This window comes from Homalodisca vitripennis, chromosome 5 (assembly GCF_021130785.1).
Source record: "Homalodisca vitripennis isolate AUS2020 chromosome 5, UT_GWSS_2.1, whole genome shotgun sequence".
Taxonomy (NCBI): Eukaryota; Metazoa; Arthropoda; class Insecta; order Hemiptera; family Cicadellidae; genus Homalodisca; species Homalodisca vitripennis.
The window spans coordinates 79790194-79813087 of NC_060211.1; the positions used below are offsets into that span (position 1 = coordinate 79790194).

At 33.1% G+C, this 22894-nt stretch overlaps 1 protein-coding gene across 2 annotated transcripts in view; it reads left to right on the plus strand.

Moving 5' to 3' along the window:
• LOC124362415 overlaps positions 1–13126 on the plus strand; it is a 49446-nt gene extending 36320 nt beyond the window's left edge. For both annotated transcript variants that reach the window (XM_046816888.1, XM_046816889.1), the window contains exons 2-4: positions 781–855; positions 9569–9772; positions 12758–13126. In XM_046816888.1, coding sequence (XP_046672844.1) covers positions 781–855; positions 9569–9772; positions 12758–12966 — 488 coding nt within the window. In that variant the 3' untranslated portion in view covers positions 12967–13126. The remainder of the gene's footprint in view (positions 1–780; positions 856–9568; positions 9773–12757) is intronic.
• Positions 13127–22894: the final 9768 nt, after the last annotated feature.

Genomic DNA, 22894 nt, shown 5'->3' on the forward strand with positions numbered 1-22894 from the left:
TCCTCACAACATATTAAATAGCAATTTAAAAAATAAAACAAATCCTATCTTTGAAAAAATATTAAACACAGAATACTAATCAAAATTACAACTGTGTCATATAAATTGAACATCTGTTTAAATAGTCGACAGGTGTATATTTATTTGTTTTGTTTATTATTTAGTTAGAGGTTAATGTTCACACTGAAGATGGTTTATACTGAAACACGTGTCTGAAATAAAAGAATTTAAAAGGGTTTTAGTTTACAATTTATTATTCTAACACACACACACACACACATACACACACATATATATATATATATATATATATATATATATATATATATATATATTATATGAGAGTGAAATAATGTACATTTATCCTTGAAACCCCCACTGTAATTTGAAGGAGTACGTCGTTAATACCGAGGATACAGAATATCCAGAACACTTGTAATTACGATATGATTGACTTTATGGAGAAGATTGATCACTTCTAATTTTTATATTACAATTTTTACCTTGATTGCTAGTTAATTTTATTACTTATACGTTTATAAAACCAGTCTTTACATTCAAGTGACATTATTTTATAAGACACTAAGTCAATGCTTCATAACATAGATAACGTGAATTTACACTAATAATAGTTGCCTACTCTATTATTGTATACAGATAAACGCCTGATCCCCCCAAAGTAATCTATACCAGTGACAGAGAGGGCCTATCAGCTGTATTGTATGATAAATTATTTGTTCATATTATTGCTCATGTTTAACCAGCATAATCTTATCACAGCTGGCCAAGCCAAGATGTCTCTGTCCCGCTGCCTGTTCGCTGCTCTGCCGCTGCTCTTGCTGGCTTTGTTTCCAGGTAATTGTTCCGCTTCCGATATTCTCGATGTAGGACAAAAAAACTGCTGTCCAATTATGATTTAATTGCACACTGATATAATTAACATATAAGATCAAATTCACATGTTTAACTTGCTTAGTTTTCGATCAGTCTGTCTGCAGATGTTTTAAACCTAACATCATAAAATTTGAGAACTATTTAAGTTATGATAAATATAATTTTAGTTATGATATTTATAGTGATTTGTTCTATAGACTAGAATCAAACTTTGAACAGACTTAAAATTTATTCAGTTGTGAATCTGTCTTTACTATTAGAACATTATTTAATCTTTATGATACTACCATTTGATAACTACCAACTCATGTTAATTATATGCTTATGTTAATTATAATTACTCATTGTTACAAGTTTTGTTGTTAAAAAGGTTGTCCTACAACATCATTGGATTTTATAAAGTTAAAAAAATGTTTAGTTACAGTATGTTAATTAATAGCCACATTGAAGTTGTCTTGTAAATATAACAAAATCAGCTGAAACTTTAGTCAATGAATATAGATCGGAACAGCCTCTGGTTGAAAGAGATAAATATTTTGTTTCTTAGCATTCAATTCAAGTTTCAACTAATGCTCAATGCTTCTTTGTAACAGACAATTAACAAATGATTTATGCTGATTCAAAAAGTAAACGTTATTTTCAATTTCTAATAAGATTTTAATATGCAAAGCGATTCCTAAATGCTTTAGGTTACGGTAGTTTTAACGAATTAATTCTAACACTAATTTAGATTTTAACAGCATACTTCAAAATGCATGAAAAATTACATTACTTTTATAAGAATTTTTTTAAGTGTGAGTTTTTAAATTCCTTCATATTTTACTTTGAGCAGGCCCGTACTCAGACCGGGTTTTCGGACGATTTTACCGGGGATATTTGAAGAGACCTTGTCGACGGTGGCGGGCATGACGGGGCCCGGCCCAACCTCTTTTCCGGAGCCTGCCAAAAGCTGAATATTATACGATATAAACATAACAATAAAATACCGAACACAAGAATGCACGTTCCGTTTATATTACTGGAATGGAGAATTATTTTACAGATAAAATCTTAGAGAGAGTTTATACGTATACAACACTAAAATCAAACATGCCATTGCTATCTTTATTGAAGACAACCTTTATTCACACAGAATAAATTAGTTTGAGTCGTGACTGTTCGTTACGATGTACTGATGTCGTAGTGCTGATGTCCTGTGATGTCCTGTGATGTAAAATTATTAATAACAAGTTATTGTTCAAAGTAAAATGACGATTACGAGTAAACTATTTCATTAAAAATGTAACTGCAATTCTGACGATAATATGACAAATATTTTAGGTTACATATACAGAGTGTAAATTTAAGGCTGTCTTTGCGTCAGTATTGCAAACTCTGACCACTAGATCGCATGAGCAACATCGTTCCCGGTTTTCTACAGTTTCTGCGATAAGGAGCTTGCTGGCCCAATCCCCATTCACTCTAGAGATGGGCTAAATCAGTACATACATGTAACCGTTACTTCCGATACCGTTACTCGGCGATATTGAGTACAAATACTGGTAACAAATACTGGTAACAAATACTGGATACTTGAAATCAGTATTTCCATACTGGTAACGTTTTAAATACTAGAAGACTTTAAATGAGTGTTTCCGTATTTTTAACGTTTAAAATATTGAGTATTTTCCCTAATAAACACACAGTACTGTAAATGCTTTGATGTAATTAATAGTATTCAAAGGTACAATGCAATTACGTAAAAAATGTATAAACATAATTTGTTTTTATTATAAAGTTTATACTTTTTAACATATAATTAATGAATTATACGATGAAACTCTGATTCTTTGAATATAGTCCAATGGGCTGTTACATTGGGTATTCTTTAAGGTTATGACAATGAAATTCTATTTTATAAGTAATTTTAATTTTCTTTGGTACATTAACACATTTTTGTACTATGAAAAAATTAAATAAGCTCTCATTTGAAGTAAAAACATAATATATCTAAACATGGTTTACATAAATAATCACTTTTAACTCAGTGCAGTATATAAACTGTTTAGTTTTCTTTAAAACAATACATTATTATTACTCAATAAATAGTTCAAGAATATCTCACTGACATCGATCGGGGTTGGTGAGTGATTTACATTGTGACCTAGCAATATTTTCCAGTTGGGGCTTTACGATCGCAGTATGTATATTGTATTTGTCAGCGTCAAGTCAGTATTTCAGTATTCAGTATCAGTAAGGATATGAGTACTTTAGGCCTAGTGAAGTAAACAGTACGGGTAAATACGAGTATCTGTATCTTGTAACCATACAGAGTACTAGATGCACAGTATCTGTCATCAGTATTTTTTTGTTTTCAGTAACCGTTACATATACTGGCAAAAAGTAACCGTTACAAAATACTGAAATACCGTCTCATCACAGTACCGGGAATTAGTTATCTGTGTTGTGCCACCTGCTCAGAGCTTTCTTAATCCTCCTGAACCCTAGACCTGACATTTTGTAATGTAGCAAGGTACTATTTCACTTTTTTCATGCGTTCTTTTATAAATTCATAGCAAATATTTTTATACTCAATACATCGAGTAATTGGTATTGCTGTCTTCAGAAAATTCAGAACTTTGTAACATTTTCTGATACAACTAAAATTCTGTTGTTAGGTACCAATAAATTTACACTTTTCTTGTTATATATTAATTTTATCAATTTGAACGTACAAATGTAACATTTGTAAACAACAACAAAATCCAAGTTTGGCAAAACAACGTGAAGTAGTGAAATGAGTTGTTAAAACTGGTTTTTAAAACTTTAAAAATCAAACACGGGTAAAAACTTAAATATAACCACTCTTTTCCAAAATTGTGAATGGTCGTTATTGTGTCTATATCGGTAAATAATTGAATTAAAACGGTGCAGTCTTGAATAATATACGGTAATATTTCTGAAATAGTGGTCAAATGCCTTAATTTCTAATCAGTTTAAACTAAAAAAGATAATACACACGGAAAAGTTAATGCTAATCATGTGTTCATTAATATTCCCATAATTATACTGTATATTATTCAAACGTAAAAGTTTGTACCGCCGTTATCTGGAAAACTTTATGACAGAATAAACACGTAACAAAAGTGTTTTTGTATTTTTTATGAAGACAAAATAACTTAAATATTGTAATTCCTTTGGAAGTATGGCTTCAATGACGCTCAGTCAAATTCCATGATTGGACATTCATCACTATTGAACTCGATGTTCTTTGTATGAAAATGAAGGTTATGCAAAACTTCATTTGTATAAGTCAGTTCGTTTTTTATATAATGTTCGGATAGACAGGCGGAAATTAATGACGGCAGATCTCGAGGATAGGCCGTCAAACACAGGTTAACTTTTCAATAAATAACTCTCTTTGAGAAGCGATCTAGTAAAACGAAGTCTTCCTAGAGCTTTCTGACAACCTTAGGTGACATGGTAAGTAAATGTGAGATTACTGTCTAGCATTACCCCAAAAGTTTTGGCAACACTGCTCACTTTCAATGCTATGTCTTCAAGCATAACGTCCACCTTCTCCTCCTGCAAATCTTTTCATTACAGAATTTAATTCCATTTGGCTCACAGATATATTTTTGTGACCTGTTTTACTGACCACTCACGTATACTCTCAAGATCATGGTTGAGCCTTCCAATAGCCGGGCGAAATTACCCAGGCTCATAGGTTAGATGAAACTGACAATCGTCAGCAAATGCATGTACACTGCTATGTTTAACACAGGATGAAAGATCTGCAGTGTACAATGTGAACAAGATCGCAACCAAGCAGCTGCCATGAGGGTCTCCCTAACTTTTGGAAGGTGAGATGAGCTTTCGTGTCCATTTTAGTAATTTGCTTCCTTTCCCCAAGGTACGATTTTATGGAACTGACAGCTTCCTCCTCAAAGCCTAGAAACCTGAGCTTCGCAAATAATAATCTATGACTCGAGCAACAAATCAAAGCTTCACAGTGATTTTAGCAGAACTTGTGAGCTACACCTGACTACATCTCTTACAACAAACAAATCTTCAAACATATTGACTCGGTGCTATTATTTAGCCGATAATCCAACAAATAAAAATGTTGACAGTTGCAGTAGTTGTAAGATTAAACACAACTTAGGTAGCAATGTATTTTTTGTAAGGGACGGACAATAATTGTCTTACAGGATTACGGAAACTTTCCAGTTCTTAGACCTTGTTCTTCTTTCCAGTTCCAGCTCTTTCATCATAGCAATGCTTATTAATCAATATCAACCACCTTGGAGGTGATTTTATTTGTGCCCGGTTTTACTTCATTCTTAGAACCACTAGTGAACACTAATAAATTTTGAAGGTCAGCCAGGCTCGTTTGCTTGTACTGTAACACAGTTCTAATTCCTTATCTGCTTCATAAAATTCTCCCATGTTCCCAAAGTACTCATTTCTACAATTGATTTTCAGAACATTTGGAAGATGATTTTCTGTACTGTAAACAACATTGCCTTGAGGAATTCAGTCAAGTTAAATAGTAGAGGTACAATCTCACTAGTGCTCAACTTTAAAGGCAGCTATATCGCTTTTGTTGGAAGCTGTATATCCGAAATTTGGTTTTCCATCCATGGTCGGTGAAGATCAAAAGAAATTATGTAGATCGGTTACACAGCCCGGCTTAACGTAATTACTGACTTGTAACACAACTATACAACAGGTGGAAATGATTGGTTCTCCAGGTTTACGTTTTCATGAAAACAGTGCACTTCTTTTCTATAGCTCTTGTGCATCTTCCGTATTGTTGGAAATGGGAAACATTCTAAATAAGTTTTTTTAATGGAACAATGAGGTAATCACGAAACTGACTGAAATTTTCTAACATAAGACCAAGTTGTCGTATGTATTCTATGAGCCTAACATACATAATAATTGTTGTCAGTTAGCCCTAGCTTAATATTTCCTGAAGCATACTATTATCTGATCCTTAGTGTATCTCACTAGTTTTGTGTGACACAATCGCTGAAATCATCAGTTATATTCAGAATAGTGTACGTTAATCAAGTCAATTTTTTGGTGGAGACATGGCTGAATATACATAACTGAATCGTTATAAGTTAGGCTTAACTTACGAGTAATATTTCTTAAAACTCTGGTTTAAGGTAAAACTGTACATATGACACGTATTTTCTCATAAACATTTGTATTTTTAGATTTGTAGAAGTTTTATCGGTTAAGATTTAAGAATATTAAAGTTAATTTTTAGTTCGGCTGTATCCAACTACAATGATAAATTTATAATACGTAGCTACATCGATCTATCGTTCAATATAATAGCACCTTGTTTTGCATATAACTTGATGTTTTTGTAATTGTACGTTAAATGTTTTCATGAGGTACGAATTCAGTGAATAAAACACTTTTTCCTGTGGCCCATAGGCTCATTGTTTACATTTACACTGTGATCTATTTCTAAATTGTAATTTAGATAACAGTATACACAATAAATAACGTTCTTCCAGGGGGGAAGAGAGAAACGGGCGATTAAATTGGCTAATTTGGCAATTGTAGTCCAAATATTTCTACATCCCTGCTAGAAATAAAATTAGCCCTGTAACAAATTCGTACTGATTTGGTTGCCACGTGTCACTCAATTCTAGTAGAATGGGAGTGACAAGTGCTCGTGAGTTCTATTTTTATAAACTGCAGTATCAATCCACTTATCTTTTTTTAAGTAGCGCACAATTAAGAGATATTTATAATTGTTGTAGAGTTGTTTATTACTGCTTGACGGAAGGAAAACTTTCCGTACCGTCTTTGATAAGCTGAAGTGCCTGGAGGTGTTAGGTAGCCTACAACATCAAAACATCGCGTGTCAATGTAGTCAATGACAGCTGCATCAACAACTACATTGCATCAAACTCCTTCCGTCAATACGTTCTGTTCCGTTCTCTCGTGTTATTTTATGGAGTGTGCAGCTAGTTAATTAATACAACAATAACACTAATTTAAGAACTTACATGCACTGCTCTTCTTTGGAGGACACACTTTGACTTTTGAAGTATCTGTAAGAGTAAACACAACCTTTTCATAGTTATTAAAAATCTCCTGAAAATAAAAGACTCATGTATACCTATATAAGGAAACAACATAAAGTTCTAGCCTGGAACAGTTTGTCACATTACTTAAGGTTAGGCCTGTGTGATTATTAGTTAGGGAGAGATAACGCCATGCTAAAACCAGGATACGAACCTGTAACAATCTGAAATGCTAATCACTCAGTTGCCAGGGATGGAATAGGATGAATATATTCAGATAACTGCCGCTTTTATCAGTAAAATATATCGTTGAATAGGTTTAAGTTTTCATAAAAATATAAAAATCTACAGGATCCAGCAAGGCTTAAATTGTAGAATACAATAAATTTACTTGTTAGCCGGACAGTGTGACATATTTTTAAAGTTAGACATTACACGTTGTATGTGGTCCAATATTCTTTAAAATACACAAATACGCAATTAAGGAATCATTTACGTTAGAAAGTTCAAGATTCTGTCACTCAAAGCAATGAAAAGTAAGTGAAAGCCTTCTCTACATGTTGGTTCGGAAACTCGATCCAGTCGTCCGCATGATAAGGTCGCACAGATCAGTTAGCTATTATGATCAACGAGTATACTACATTGTGGAGAAATTTCGTGGTTGTGCCTATCTGCACGAGAGAGTGAATGTCAATTCTTCAAATATTGAGACGTGCTAAAACATGTATTTACATTAACAGTGTTTAAAACATCAAAACAACTTATTTCTACATCAACAATAATTAACTAATGCTGTAGGTGTCAATCAAAATAACAATTTTTATGATTTACTAAAAATATTTTTATTTTGTTTTGAAAAATTATTGTGTAACGAAGATTTGATAGTTATTCATGGAAAATGGTACAAACGTCCGTATTTGCAATTTTAAAATGATTATATTAATTTGTAACCAAACATTGCATCTAAAGACGATTTCAAAAGTCGTCTTGATTCTGTCACAGAGAATGGAATATCTTTATCTGTCATATTCTATTCAGTATGTCCAGCTATTTCGTGATATTGTTCTTTTATTACAGATTTTTTTTCTCAAACATCTAAGACATCAAACCATGCACTTTGTGACCTTCTCACTTTAAAAAGTCCGCAAGTGGTTTTCTTGACTTATATTGTAATGCAGAAGTTCTCAAAGTCAAGCGAATCGCGGACCCATAGGCCATCTAAACACTTTCTTTCAAGGGCTATACAAAACCCAATTATGAAAATTATTCTTAGTTTTCCACATACAATTATACATAAATAAATAGTTTAATTTCAAATGTAAATTAAAATTTGATTAAGTACCAGATACACAATATAATTATCACGAAAATATATCAAAGTAGGCAATTTATTACATACTTGCATACCTTCACATTCATAAAATTTGTACCAAATTAAAAGTTAAAAATTATACTATACCTATATTATTTGCAGTAATAACAATTCCGAATTCATTTTATCTGTTGTTGTATTAGGACTTTAATTAAATAAGTTTACTACAAGTACTCAGGTTTATTAATATCGTAAGATAAATCTAAAATATCTGCAACTATTTTCAACAATATTTAGTAGACCTATTAATTAGTATAGGTTTTTCCTCTATCCTCTTGATGAACATGTACAATTATAACTCATCACTATCAATGGGAGGATTGCATTTGTTTCTTCAGTTTATAGTGTTCGAAGTTTTCGGAAGAATTATCGAAATGTTCATCCTCAAAGGTTGCTTTAACGTTCTTCAGTTGGTTTCTCTGGATACTTTTTATGTTACAAAGCGTAGATGATTTTTTTGTAAAAAGTAATTTGGTTAGAAACTGTTGTAACACAAGCAATGATGTGTAATAATTCCTTTCAGCTGGCTTTTAATTTCCTCACAACTTCAGTTTTCAATAATTGCTTCGATTTTGTCTTCTACTAAGAATATGTTAGTAATATATTCTTAGTGTAAATGAATCTGAAAATTAAGCAATTATGCCAAGGTCCTCACACATGAACGTTTTCTCTTAAAATTAACTTTTCGTTTTATCGATCAGAAACAAAGACTCTTACTTCTAACGTTTCGTCGAGAAAGCCAGCGTACTCTGTGATTAGAACAGGTGTCCACGCTCACTTTCCATTTCCTGTCATAACTGAGAATTTAAGGGTCATGCCTTAATGTAGTTGACAATTTTGACGAATTCATCAAATACATTTTTAAGCTCAGTTGACATTTTCTTCACTGCCAGCGCGTCTATATTTATTGAACAGTGGCATTTGGCGCTACTTGCATCACACGGGCCGTTTATCAAGTTTAGTGACCCGCCATTGCTCCAGCTTCATCAATAGCTAATCTTAAATTTTTATTGGCATTTGCTTGCTCTTCTGAGTATAACGTGTTTTTCATTTAAAAATAAAAAAGCATTCAAAAATTCTATATGTTTTCTACATTTCGTACTCTAGTTCCGCGGACCCCCTGGTATGGGCTCGCGGACCCCGGGGGGTCCGAGGAACACACTTTGAGAAAATCTGTTGTAACACATTGATGAAATTTATTTTCAGAAATATTAGTCGTCTTGTTTGGTTGTTACTTCTTCTGTCATATTAATTGTAAATGTTCTCAATCAAGCTGGGACGGTGAGCCAAGAGAACTTTCTCGACGATGGAAGCGACGCAAGTCCACCCATCTTCTGTTACCAGTGCAACAGCGGCGTGGACCTTGACTGTACCAACCTGCAGGCCAACAGCACCAACAGTGTTCACTACAAGCCATGCTCTGACCTGGGCGAGTACAAGGGGGCTAAGCCTTTTTGTCGCAAGATAGTGCAGACAAGTGAGTATGTTGTGCTCGTACAGTAGAATACAAGTCGAGAAGGGATAGCACGATGTCAGCCATTGGTGTATACAGAGGCGAGTCCAAGGCGGCGTCCTCACAAAACCTTTAACTTTCAAGACGTCATAAATGTTTTCAAGCTGTGTTGAAAAGCACTATATATAGATATATTTATGAATTCTCAAAGTCCAACAGTACCTGTTACTGTTTACTTGAAACCTGTTTGTGGTATAAGCAAGTCAACAGCATTAGGAAATGGTTCAGAGATGAGCGCTGTCATCGGTAGCAGAGCTTCTCTGGTAAGAAACTCATTAGAGGGACTAACACTCAGTTAACAAGCTGGCTGATGACAAGGTTAATTCTGGAAACACTTGCACACTTTACTTAAGACTCACTACTGAAAATCCTCGGTATAGACTATGTAATATGCCGGAGGAGACTGCTAAACACATTATTTTGGATTGTGAGAGATTTTAAGTTAGGAAATTAACCCTATTTGTAACCTCACATCCAGGTGATGAATTTATCAAAGTATTAGGCATAAACTATTGTATCTCGTTGAAGTTACAGGGGTAGGTAAGCCCAACTACTAGAACCTGTCAACAAGTTTAAGTTGACTTGTTGGGTACTAGGGAGTCCTCACCTCTTTTAATCAAATCTCATATAATCTAATATACAACATTCAATAATTTATGTTTTTTATGACAAATCGAGTTTCATTGTCTCTCACAAATAGAATCAGTTTTAAATTATTTAAATTTTAACGGACAGATCAGTAATTAATTGAAATATATGTCTGTATACTACTGTTAGCAGCAATTCTCTCTCCAGTACAAGGAAAACTGCAATTGCTAATGGAAAGTAACAAGCTACCAAGTTAAATTTTTATGGGTCATAGTATACTCACTCTTTCTGCCAGACAACAAACTGCAATAACAAGATTGAAATAAGTTACGTTCCATATTGAAATCAGTTGTTGGGATGGTAGAAAAACACACGAGACATATCGACTGATGAAGTTACAGACTCTTGACTTGAAGGTCACACATACCATGCACAAGTTGAACCTTGAGAATTATCTTCGGAAATTCAGCCTAAAAGTAGAAAAAAGAGGTACTTATGAGGCTTAAGCAGATTATGGAGCTTAGGCTAATCTTTAAAGCCAATGGAAATGTTTAGAGAGAGAATTTTGTAGTCCTCTTAATGAATTTAAAGTAAATACCAAGTAAGATCCATAATGTATGTAGTGTCATAAATCGTTAATGTATGTAGTATTGTATATCTTTAATGACGAAACTTACATAAAGATTATTTAATGAGTCAGCCACTCACAGCCCTAGGATTTAAAACTGACATAGCCCTTTGATTCCTACAGTGTTCCTATACAGTGTTATCAGTATGGCATATTTCCTATTTTGTAAGACAGTTAAATAAAATAAAATACCCTTCAAATTTCAATACCTAGTAATTAGTATGCCTAAGCTAGTATCGTGCAGAAGTACTAAAGTTTAATTTAATTTATATTTTTAATACCAAAATAGAAAATAATAAATTTTACACAGCCCTATACCTTTGCGAGCCATAATGTAGTTACAAGCTCTGGGCCCGATGGTAACATACCTTGGTGGCCTTCGGATAGCGATGAGTCGTCTGTAAATTACAGAACTGTAAACACGTAGTACTCACGTGCGAACTCACTTTTACTAACCATATTACTTATGTCACACAGAAAAATTCTTGTATTTTCTTGGGTGAGGCAGGAACTCCTTGACTTTCACCATTAACATTACTAGGCTAATCATTACTGTGACGACTCGTTCAATATATCAATTTCTTTGTATTTATTAAAGATTAAATTAGTACTTTTCACTCAAACAATGTCCTGGGCATAAAATTATCCAAATATTTTTATTTGGTTTTCATAAGATCTTGATTTTGTTTGTCGGGCATGAGGAAATCTACGTAATAGCCCAGTTGACAATGCACAAATGTCTAAAATATGTTGTCTGCTTTGTTCAGCAAGTATTTATCATCAAAGACCTAAGCTAGGAGGATTAGAGAATTTACTCCAACTAGCTAAAAATTTCCTTTAGAAATTATATAATTTTGAAAATACAACAGATTTCTGGATTTGTATCAGTCAAAGCAACACTGTAAGCAAAAAGAACTATTGAATATCATCAAACTTTGAAGCCAATGACGTGAATTATATATAAATATATTAATAGAAACCAATTTCAATAGAAAAGTGATTACTTCTAACCCTGTAATCTACTTCCAGTCTTAGATAATTGGAGAACCATGAGTACAAAGAACATAAATCTTAAAGAAAACAAAGCGCTGTCTATATACTGGGCGTGATGCTTAACAGTGAACTCACTTTTTCTGACCATGTTACTTATTTCACTCAGAGAAAGCTCTTGGAAGGTTAAGGGAAATTAATGTATTCCAAACAATTCTGCATGAGGTGGTAAAGATTCCTGGATAGAATCCATGATATACTTGTGTTCCATTACTGTTTTGCTTGCTTATGACAACAGCATTACAAGGGCAGATTTTAACAACATGCAAAAGCTACAGAACACTGCTGTACGAGTATATTTCATATATAATCTTGTAATATATGTCAATCTCCTGCATTATTATAAAGTGATGCTGGGGTTAAGGAGGAGGGGGCCACATGTTGTACAACCACCTCCCTGGTGGCCTTAAAAAGCTTAGAGGGAATTATTTCAGAGAGGTTGAAAGAATATTCACAGATACTAGTGTATATGTTGTATTAATTAATACAGTGATTTAGTATATATGCTTAGACCTAATTTTGTTGTATATATATATATATATATATATATATATATATATATATATATATATATATATATTTTAATGTATTTATTATGACAGGAGTTGTTCTGCATGTTATGTTAAGAAAAACTAATGAAATAAATTTAATTTAATTTTTAATTGATCTGGGTTCTTTTGCAGTATTCGAGCGAAACAACATGGTAAGGGTTATCAGGAAGTGTGGGTGGGAGAAGCATCCAAGGTTGGACTGCTACAATATGGCTAACGATGACCACACGGAGACAGTCTGTCAGTGTTTTCAAGATGGATGCAACAGTGCTTACCGTTTCTCAGCTGCTGGGGCAGTCCTGGCCATGCTGCTGGCACTCTGTCACATCCTAGTCTCCTGATCTGACACGGCATTCTGACTCAAATACTGTCAAGAGTAGTAATACTGAGCCATTTATTCAGTAAATGTTACTCTTACAATATGTTTTTGTATAAACTGTACAGTCGTATTGTGTTAATTATTTAAAATATATTTATTTGCTACCAAAACAAAACTGTTAATATGTTTTGTTATTTCTACATATGTATTTCCTAATACATCCTAATAATATTATATACACAAAAGTACCTTTGTTAGTTTGTTTTGCTTTCACTCATAAACTATTCAACCAATTGAATTGAAATTTTACATAGACATTCAAAGCGTCCCTAGGATGAGTATAGGCCTATTATTATTTTTTAAATCATTTTGGGCTAAGCCCCATGGTCTCTAAAGGGGTTAAAAATTCTATCTTGGTCTCTAACGTTTCAAAACATTAATTGAAAGAGCCTATTAAATGTAATCAACTGTTCTGTGTGAACATTGAATTATGGCAGCATGACCATATATTTCATTAATTTAATAATTATTAGTCTGATGTAATCTATGGTTGGGCCATATCTCATCTTAGTTTTGATTTGAATGTGCTAACCAAATAATATTAAAAATTTGAAAATTCCTTTGTTTCTTTGTTTTGCTTTCACACACTAATTATATTCAACCGATTGTACTGAAATTTTACGTGGACATTCTTAGGTACCCTGGGATGAATATAAGCCTATTTTTATTTCAAAAATCCCTTCTGGCTATGTCCCACTGGTTCCTAAAGCACCACAAAGTCCCATCTTGGTCTTATAGTTTCAGTTGTGAAATATATTAAATGTACTGTTCTGTGTAAACATTGTATTATAACAGTAAGACCATATATTTCAATATTTTCAATTTGTTTAAATTTATAGAGTGAAACTATAACAAAAGTAGCAACACTTCTTATTCAAAATCGTGGCTACATGGTAAACCAATTAATTTAAGCCGAATTTTGCTGAATAAACTTACTTGTGAATGTGTAAGGTATACATAAAGTGTGTACAGTAATTTGCCTTTCATAGACATTGTGGGATAGCATATTTACAGTAGTTAAAGAAACACAAGACAGAGGAACTGGGCATTACCATGATTCAACAAACCATTCGCTCTGTGAGTCTATTATTATAGCAAATGGAATCACAAAGCAGTACATGAAACACTAAATGCAATTTTTATGACAGAAAAGCGACAAGAGGACATTGCATCCAATTCTCACTGATGAGATATACAATACTGCTTAGGAATATAAATACTAATATAATTTCTTGACTGGACCAAGGAAATAGTATGATACTGTTATAATGGAAAGGGAAATCAAGAACATATACTTTAGTATATAATATATCATATTTACACATGGATGTCAACTTTCATAATGTAAGTATTATTGATGTTAATTTTAGTTTTAAATATTCAATAACAATAATTATCCTACTAATATTATAAATGCAAAAGTTTGAATGTTTGGAGGTTTGTCCTCGAATCACGTTGAAATTGCTATATTGATTGTGCTGAAATTTGGAACAGGTATAGCTTTTGGTCTGAATTAACATTTAGAGTGCTTTTTACCACCCATAACACATTCATTTCACCAAATAAAGTCGAATTCAAATTGAAAAATTAGTTTGTTTACATTCGAATGTTATGACAAGAAAGAAACTTAATAACGTTTCATAATTCAAATTAAACAGCTGTTGACAGCTATAATTCGACAAACTTTCTGAAACATCTGTTTACAATACAATACAATTTTCTTTATTGCAAATTCGTTAAGAATTAAAATGGTGTCATATATACATAAAAGTACATGTTATTTTTCAGTATTTTCAAAGAATTCTTTTAGTGAGTAGACCGGTCTTTTGATCAACCACTTCTTCAGCTCCTGGTGCAGCTTATTGCCAGCCAGGTCTCTCAGGCAGTCTGGTAGGTGGTTCCTCAGTTTACAGCCTGCATAAGAAGGTTTTTTCTCCCAGAGAGTAGTTCGATGTACTGGAAGGACCAGCTTGGAGCCATGACGAGTGTTGTAGTGGTGTAGATCATGGTTTCTTATAGGGTTTATTTCATCTACATGCTTTATGGTTTCAAGTATGTAGAGAGCCACCACTGAGAGGTGTTGGTAGTCAGTTAAGAGGTTGTGATGAATAAGGTGTGCATTAATCTTGCTAAAACGATTTTTTCTAGGATTTTGGAGAAAGTGGAAATGAGAGAGATGGGTCTGTAATCTTTGGCACTTTTAGTTGGTCCTTTTTTGTGTTTAGGGTATACCTTACTGATTTTTATGGTGGATGGGAATATTCCTTCTTTGAATGATTTATTTATAAGACTAACTAGAGGTGAGATAAGTTCTTGAGAGCAAAGGTTTATTATCTTTGAAGAAAACTCGTCTACTCCACTTGATGTTTTGGTTTTGAGGGAGTTTATTGTTGTTTTAACTTCTTTGTAGGATGTTGAAGTTAAGGTAAGAGATGTTAGACTGAGAGGTTCCTCTCCGCTCAGCGTCGTACCTGGGTCTACTGCAATTTCTCTGTTTTGATCAAGGGTATTTTCGGCTATCATTGAGAAGTATGTGTTGAAATACTCAGCCATTTCTTTTGTGCTTTTACTAAGTTTACCATTTATTTCTAGTTCTGTGAGGAGCTTTTCTTCACATTTCCCTTCCTTTCTTTATTTATGACTTGCCATAGAGCCTTTGATTTATTGTCAGCTTGTTGTATGAAATTTGCTGTGGAAGACAATTTTAGGTTCCTCATTGTCATATATTTCATTGTCATTGATTTCATGTCATATATCCTTTTTCTGTTAATCATTTCTTCTTTGTCTTCATTTTTGTTTGTTAATTCAAATTTGTGTGAAGCTTTCAGAAAGTTTTCTTTAAGAATTCTTGCTTCAGGATCATAGTATTTAATCTGTTTTTTATTAGTGCTGATTTTAGTTTTCTTTAGAGGGCATGTTGAATTCAATGCAATTTGAAGGATACTATGAAATGCATTGTAAGAAGTTTCAAGATTGGCCGAGGAATGGACGTGCTCCCAGTTTTGTAGATGGAGGTAATCCTTCAGTTTGTTAAGGTTAGTATTGTTTAGGTTTCTTTTCATTATGAAATTTTGTGGAATGTCTTCTTGGTGTGTTTTCAGCAGGCACAGCTGTGCAGTATGGTCGGATAGACCAGTGTGCACAACATGTCCAGTAATATCTGCGTGTGGTATATTTGAGCAAATGCAGTCTATTGAAGTAGCTGTGTTATGGGTTATTCTGGTGGCTCGTAAAGGATATCTCCAGATATTTTGTGCACTGCTCTTCTTCCAGCATGGTGTTTTTAAAATCCTGGACAAGCCTATCGATATTTATATCACCAATGATTAATAAAGTTTTCTTGTGCACGTCTTGAAATTCCAGTGTGTCTGATAGTAGGTCAAGGGCGGATCTTGTGTTTCCAGTTGGTGGTCTGTAGATTCCTAGGATGTAGATATATTTTTTCTTTGCTGTTTGCATGCGAACCATTGCTGCTTCTAAAGTCAATTCCTGGCATGAGCTTGATATGTCAATAGCTGTAATCACATTAGCAAGGGATTCCCTGGAATATATTGCCATGCCTCCTAATTTATGTTCTTCTCTACTAAAGTGGGTGATTAGAGTGTAGTCAGGAAGTTTTGTAGCTTCCAATTCTGTTTTTTCCAGTCCATGTTCAGTCAGAATTAAAATGCTTGGATTTGTATCGTTTAGAGTATGGTGTAGTCTGTTCGTCTTTTTGGCCAATCCTCTTATGTTTTGGTGCATTATTGTTATGTAAGAATTGCTTGATGATTTGGTGTTTTTTCTTTGGTTTTTTCTGGCTGTTTATTTCTAAAAAAAAAGGTTGTAGTGTGAGGCACTTCAGAGTGGTTGTTCTGTTGATTCGGTATGGGGTGATGTGAGCTGGAAAAACTGTGAGCAACAACCGTACTGGTTGTGAACGTTGAGTTGCTGCTGATGGTTGAGTGTTTTTTTGAGCTGTTGATCTCGTCTGTGAATATTTGCAGTAGTTCTTTGTAAGTTTCACCTTTCAGTAGTTTTTTTGCTGTCACTGGTGGGCCATTATGTACTTTAAATATTCCATATGTTTTAGGCATGCTTCGCTTATTATTAGTAATAATAGGAATGAGATCATTTTCCTTTTTCTGTAGATTTTCACTTTGGAAAAGAGGTTTAGTGGATTGGTTTTTATGCTTATTTGAGTTAGGGCTTGTTCGTATTAGTTCTCTTATTGAGGAGAGTTGTATGAGGTAATCTGAAGTTATATATGACCTGAAGTTGTCTAAGAAGATTTTTGTGAATGTTCTCATAGTGGTTTCATATTCTGAAAGTTTACATTGCTAATGAAAATAAAAAGATAATGGCGGGCTACTTATTATGCCAAAACACCTGGGGTGAATTTAAACGACCAGAACAGGCCCATATTGACCGCAGTAACATTTTAGTTGTACGATACACTTTCGTCATTGGGATAAAAAGGCTAACTCCTATTGTTACTGAAGCCATCGAAGAACTTCAATAAATTATCATGGAATGTGGGAGGGAAATACTAATCTTATAAAAACTGTTTCACTTTATGACTTCAGGATCCCAAACCTGTTCTTTAAACTTAAATCTAAATTGAATCAGGAGATTGGAATAGCTTTGAGTGACTATCGATTATTTCTAGACTGTTTATTACATCATAGAAAAAGAATACATAGATATATTGTCAAGTTTTTCAACAGAAAATTGCGTTCGAAGCCGCAGGTAACTGCTAGTATACATATAATTTATAAAGATGTACTGTTTTGAAACTAACCTCGTTACAAAATTAAATTTAAATCTATTTTGTTCTTGGGACAAACTAGCAAATTCCAATTTTGTTTTGGAAATAGAATTAATTTGAATCAGATGTGCAAAACCTGAAATAAGAATTACTCACAAATTTGCTTAACCTCAAGCCCCTTTAATCATGGACTAATCATGAACACTGAAAAATGGGTACCTAATGCATGAATAATTCCATTTTTTAAATTTCACTAAGACAGCTATGAACTTGGACTTTGGAATTTCTCTAAATTGGTCTAAAATAGTTCAAGTGCTACTGAAATTGTGTCAGTTATTCAATCAAATACACAAATTATTGTTTAGACATTGCAGGTAGAATTGTGGGGTCTTGGGTATGTGCTAGTTATCTATAAGATATTGTTTTTGGTTATGACTTATTTTGAATCTGTCATGATGTAAAATATTCACAATATTAATAACAGAAAATGTAAAAACTTAGATAATATTTTATTGGGGAAAAATATTGGACTTGAACAATATTAGTTTTTTATTTTATTTTAGGACAATTGTTATTCACAACATAAAGATTTGGCAAGTTTCAGATTTTTAAAATTTAAATTTTGTTTATTTCATTACAAATTATTATTGTATATTAATATTCTTCTTCGGTTGTAAAAAAGTGGAGAGCTATCTTCTCCTTAACCCATCCTTTGAATAGGCAAACAACAACACATTTTCATTCTATCTTTCATAGGCTATCGTTCATTCTAATGAGTGAGGTTAGAGACCTTCCAAAAGAATAGATGTTCCTAAATTCCAAAAAATTTTGAGCTCTATCAACAAAAGTGGCTGCAGAAAATGTATTCAACCACAGTGTTCAATAATTGTCTGCATATTTAAGGTATGTAACATCCCACATGTATGGATTTTCATATAAAGATTTTGTGATGTGGTGTTTTATTTTAGAACCAGTATTTTCTTGTATAGTGTATTAATAATATATTAAACAAATGAACTAATAAAATCTTGTTAATAATCGCAAAGAGTTGCATTGAACAGGAAATAGCAAGTGACAAAGTGCTTGTTCCATTTGTCTCAAAACTCCTAAAACTCTAGCTGCAGATGCAAGTCCAGTTGGATTATCAGAGGTGTTATCACACATCACTGACGGAATAGAACATCCTATTGCATATATATCAAGATCACTGCTGTCAGCTGAAAGAGGCTATTCATAGTTGGGCAAGGAAGTTGGTCGTTTTCTGGTCCTTAAAAAGTTTCACCAGTAGTTTTTAGAAAGAAAGTTTACACCTTGATGTGGATAACAAATCATTACAATCCATTTTTCATCCAAAAAGGCTGTTTCATAACAACAGCTTCACGTTTACTTAGCTATGCAACATTCCTAAATGGGTTCAAATATCACACTAGAACTTGGATGGCAAATATGAAAATATGGATGAAGAAACCTGTATGAATGAAGACTATAAATGCTATTTCAATGAGAACAATTACTAATGAAGTTATTATAAGATTCACTGATGAAGATTCAATTCTATCACAACTAAAAAGAGACTTGGAATCTGGAAAAGATGAAGCAGTGAGTTTAATCTTTACATTGGAGCAGTTTTTGTGGACAATGAGTAGTCATTCCTTCAAATATTTGCAACCTGAAATTCTTTTTATTTACACCTTACTTGTCCTGGAATAGTACAAATGAACGATCTTACTCAAAGACATTGTTATTGGGAAAATATTGACAAGTATATTGAGTATACAGTAAAATGTTGTGAAGCTTTTTGTGCAATTAAGAATAGCCTAAATAAGGTGGCTTTACATGTGTAGAACCAGCCAAACAAGAACTGGTGACACATACATATGGGCTATGCAGGTCTGTCACTACAAGGGATATCACTTTATGACTCTTGTAGATGCTAAATCAGAGCGGCCAGAAGTCAGATTTAAGAACTCTTTTCCAACTTTCAATTCCAGAATTAGAAAGTTTAGTGGAATATTTTCACTCAATGGCCTGCCTGAAATATTTGTCAGTGACAATGCCACAAATTTTATATCATCAGAATTCAAAGATTTTAATAAACAGAATGGTATTAAACAAAGACTTATTGTTCCTAGTCATCCTAGCAATAATGCAGGAATGTTGTGTTATAATCTTAAAATATAAATTAGCATCCATGAAAAGCAAGAAAGAATATTTCCAACAGAAACTCGACTTTTTACTTTTCAGGCATCAAGCAACTCTTTGGCTTGACAAGAAACGCCATCAGATCAATTTTTAGGTGTAATATTTGACTTTTTAGATCATACAGTTTTGATACAAACAAAACAGTTCAATGCTACTTAGCAAATACATTAAGCATGAATGAGGATGTTCTCTGCCCCCAGCAATAGTATTGTCATCTACCAAAACTGGATCAGCTCTATTACCTATAAAAAAGGAGTGCACCAAGGCTCTGTAAGGGTCCACTACTATATTTTTTATTTATATCACACAGAAGATACTTTCTGAGAGTTCTTGGACTTGAACAAGTTCATTCAACAAAACATCTTGGAATCACCTTAGATGAGAAACTTCCCTGGAATAATCATGTTGATGAACAAAGCTATCAACTCAACTCTGCTATTTTTGCTGTAAAAAAGTGAAATCTATTAGTACTCCTAAGGCAACAAAGTCGTCATACTTATCATGTACTTTTTGAGTCACACATGTATGGTGTGATACTATGGGAAAACAGGTTTTACGAATATCTGCAAAGAATCATGGCTCTATAGAAAAAGCTCTGAGATGATGGCAGTAAGTTAGTTATGATTGCCATATGACAAGTGTAAAGAAACTTATAAGAATATTAATATACTGACTGTTATATCTCTGTATATATATATATATATATATATATGGTGTTATTTCACTTGCCTGTGAGCTTGACTTAGTGAAAAACAAAAGATTTTCATGGACGGCTTACACAAAATTCATAGTATTTTATTATTCCACCTCACTGAACTGCTATGTTTAAAAAAAAACCTTCAAATACAGGAGCTCTTCAATTTACTTCTTACAAATCTGAAGACACATAATGTTAAAGAACTAAAGACATTACTGTGAAAATGGCATGTGGAGAGATCAATTTATACAATGTACGAGGTCTTGGCTCACTACTTAATTTAAATGACTATCAAACATTGTTTGGGCTCAGTTATGTTCCTTGTACATTAATTATAGTAATGTTTATTGACTCTAATTCAGGAATAGTCTTCTGATTCTGATTATGATCTATAGTCAAATTTGGTGCTGGGATCTCAGGAGGTAATTCCAAGTTGTGTGTGTATTTAAGCATATGTTTTAATTTTTTCATTGACCTTGGAAGTTCTTTTATGTAATTTTGTCTATCACTGAAACGTTTAATACAATAGATGTTTTCTTCAGTGTATTTCAACTTCAAAGAGACCCTAAAATTTTTCAGAGTTTCTCTAAAAATTTTGAAGGTAATTTGTTATTCAGTAATTTTTCCATTTATTTCTATTTTGACAAGGACAACAAAAACAATCACAACTACATAAATTCACATAGCTTAACAGCCTCATTAGTACTGTAACGACCCGAACCCAATATTAACAATAATTCAAGAAATTATGCTTTATTTGGTTTTATAAAAATTTCATTCATTTAGTAAAATTTAACTAAAGACATAATAATTGTAAAGTGTACAGCACTGTTGAGGAGGTCAGCAGTAAGACTGCTGACAATGCAGAGTCAGCACCTGCGTGTGCTGGGAAGCTAGTCTAGTTCAGGCCTCAGACTCGTAGACATGTAACTCTTTGTCGCCCTATTTTAAAACTTTTCTAAATTCTTTCAATAATGTAATTCAATACTTTATATCATTCAGAAGTGCTCTCCCCTTTTTAACCAATGTAAATTGTGTGATTTCTATAAATTAATCATTAATAAACAGTGTTTTTAAAATTCAAACGTTGTTGCACAAACTTTATTTCTTTTTCCGGAATCATCCGGTGGTGGCAGCGGATACCAATTAATCCCCAAATCGGTCGCGTTACAGATTTGGTGGCAGTGCGGTGGGATTATCGCGTAACTTTGGGACAATTTAACTGTACAGTTGATTGTTTTCCCGACGCCGAAGTGACCACGTGAGCATCAAAATTATTCAAACAGTGTAATCCAGTGTCAAGTACAGTTTTAACAGTTAGGAAAAGTGTTTCCAAGTTGGATTTTTCAAAATTTTGGAGTAAAAAGTGCAACAGGAAGACGATGGAATTGGATAAAGGAATCTACACGTGAAGACGCCTAGCCGAGAAAGGACGCCATCTTGCCATCTTCATCACGTCACCAGCCTAGGAGACGGAAGCGGAGCAACCAACCAACATCGTGGGTGACGCTGACAACAACCAACATCATCTGTCCACAGCCTCTAGCAACCATGGCAGTCACAATGGCGGCGATATTTGGTGAGCCTTTGTTCACGTTCAGAAATTAAATAAATATAATAAAGAAACATTGGCTGCACTTTAAAACTAAATTTTATCAAATATTCTACGTTAAGTAATTATATAATAAAATAAGACATAGAAATAAGAGAGAATAAAGGTGCTGTGGTATAATAGTGAATGCAGCATTGAATGAACACATTTTTTTGGCAAATTTTGTGATTGATTATTAAGTAATAAGTAAATTAAATTGAATTACTCTAACATGGAGTAACAATGTGTACTTCAATGTCAGGTCGTCACTTCCAGGGCACCTATTTCTCATTTTAAAATTAAGATAAGAATAATTATTAAATAATATTTAGTAGGAATTGCCAATGTTTCTAGATAAAAAAATTAATTATTAAATCTTTGTAATGTAGAAGCACTCTTTAAAACAAGTGTCATAGTTTTGATAAAATTAATATTTTGAGTTTAAATAATTGTTATTGAGAAATATTTATGTTTTAAAATTAATTTGAATTTGAAGTTAGACGCTATTCCAGTGCGTTATTTAAAATCTATACTTATACCTTGCTGTGTAAATTGATATTGTTAATTGGTTAGGCATTGCTAATCTACTAATTAGTTTTATATGATGTATATGGATTATTATCACTAACATCAATTGATGATGATTGATTGAT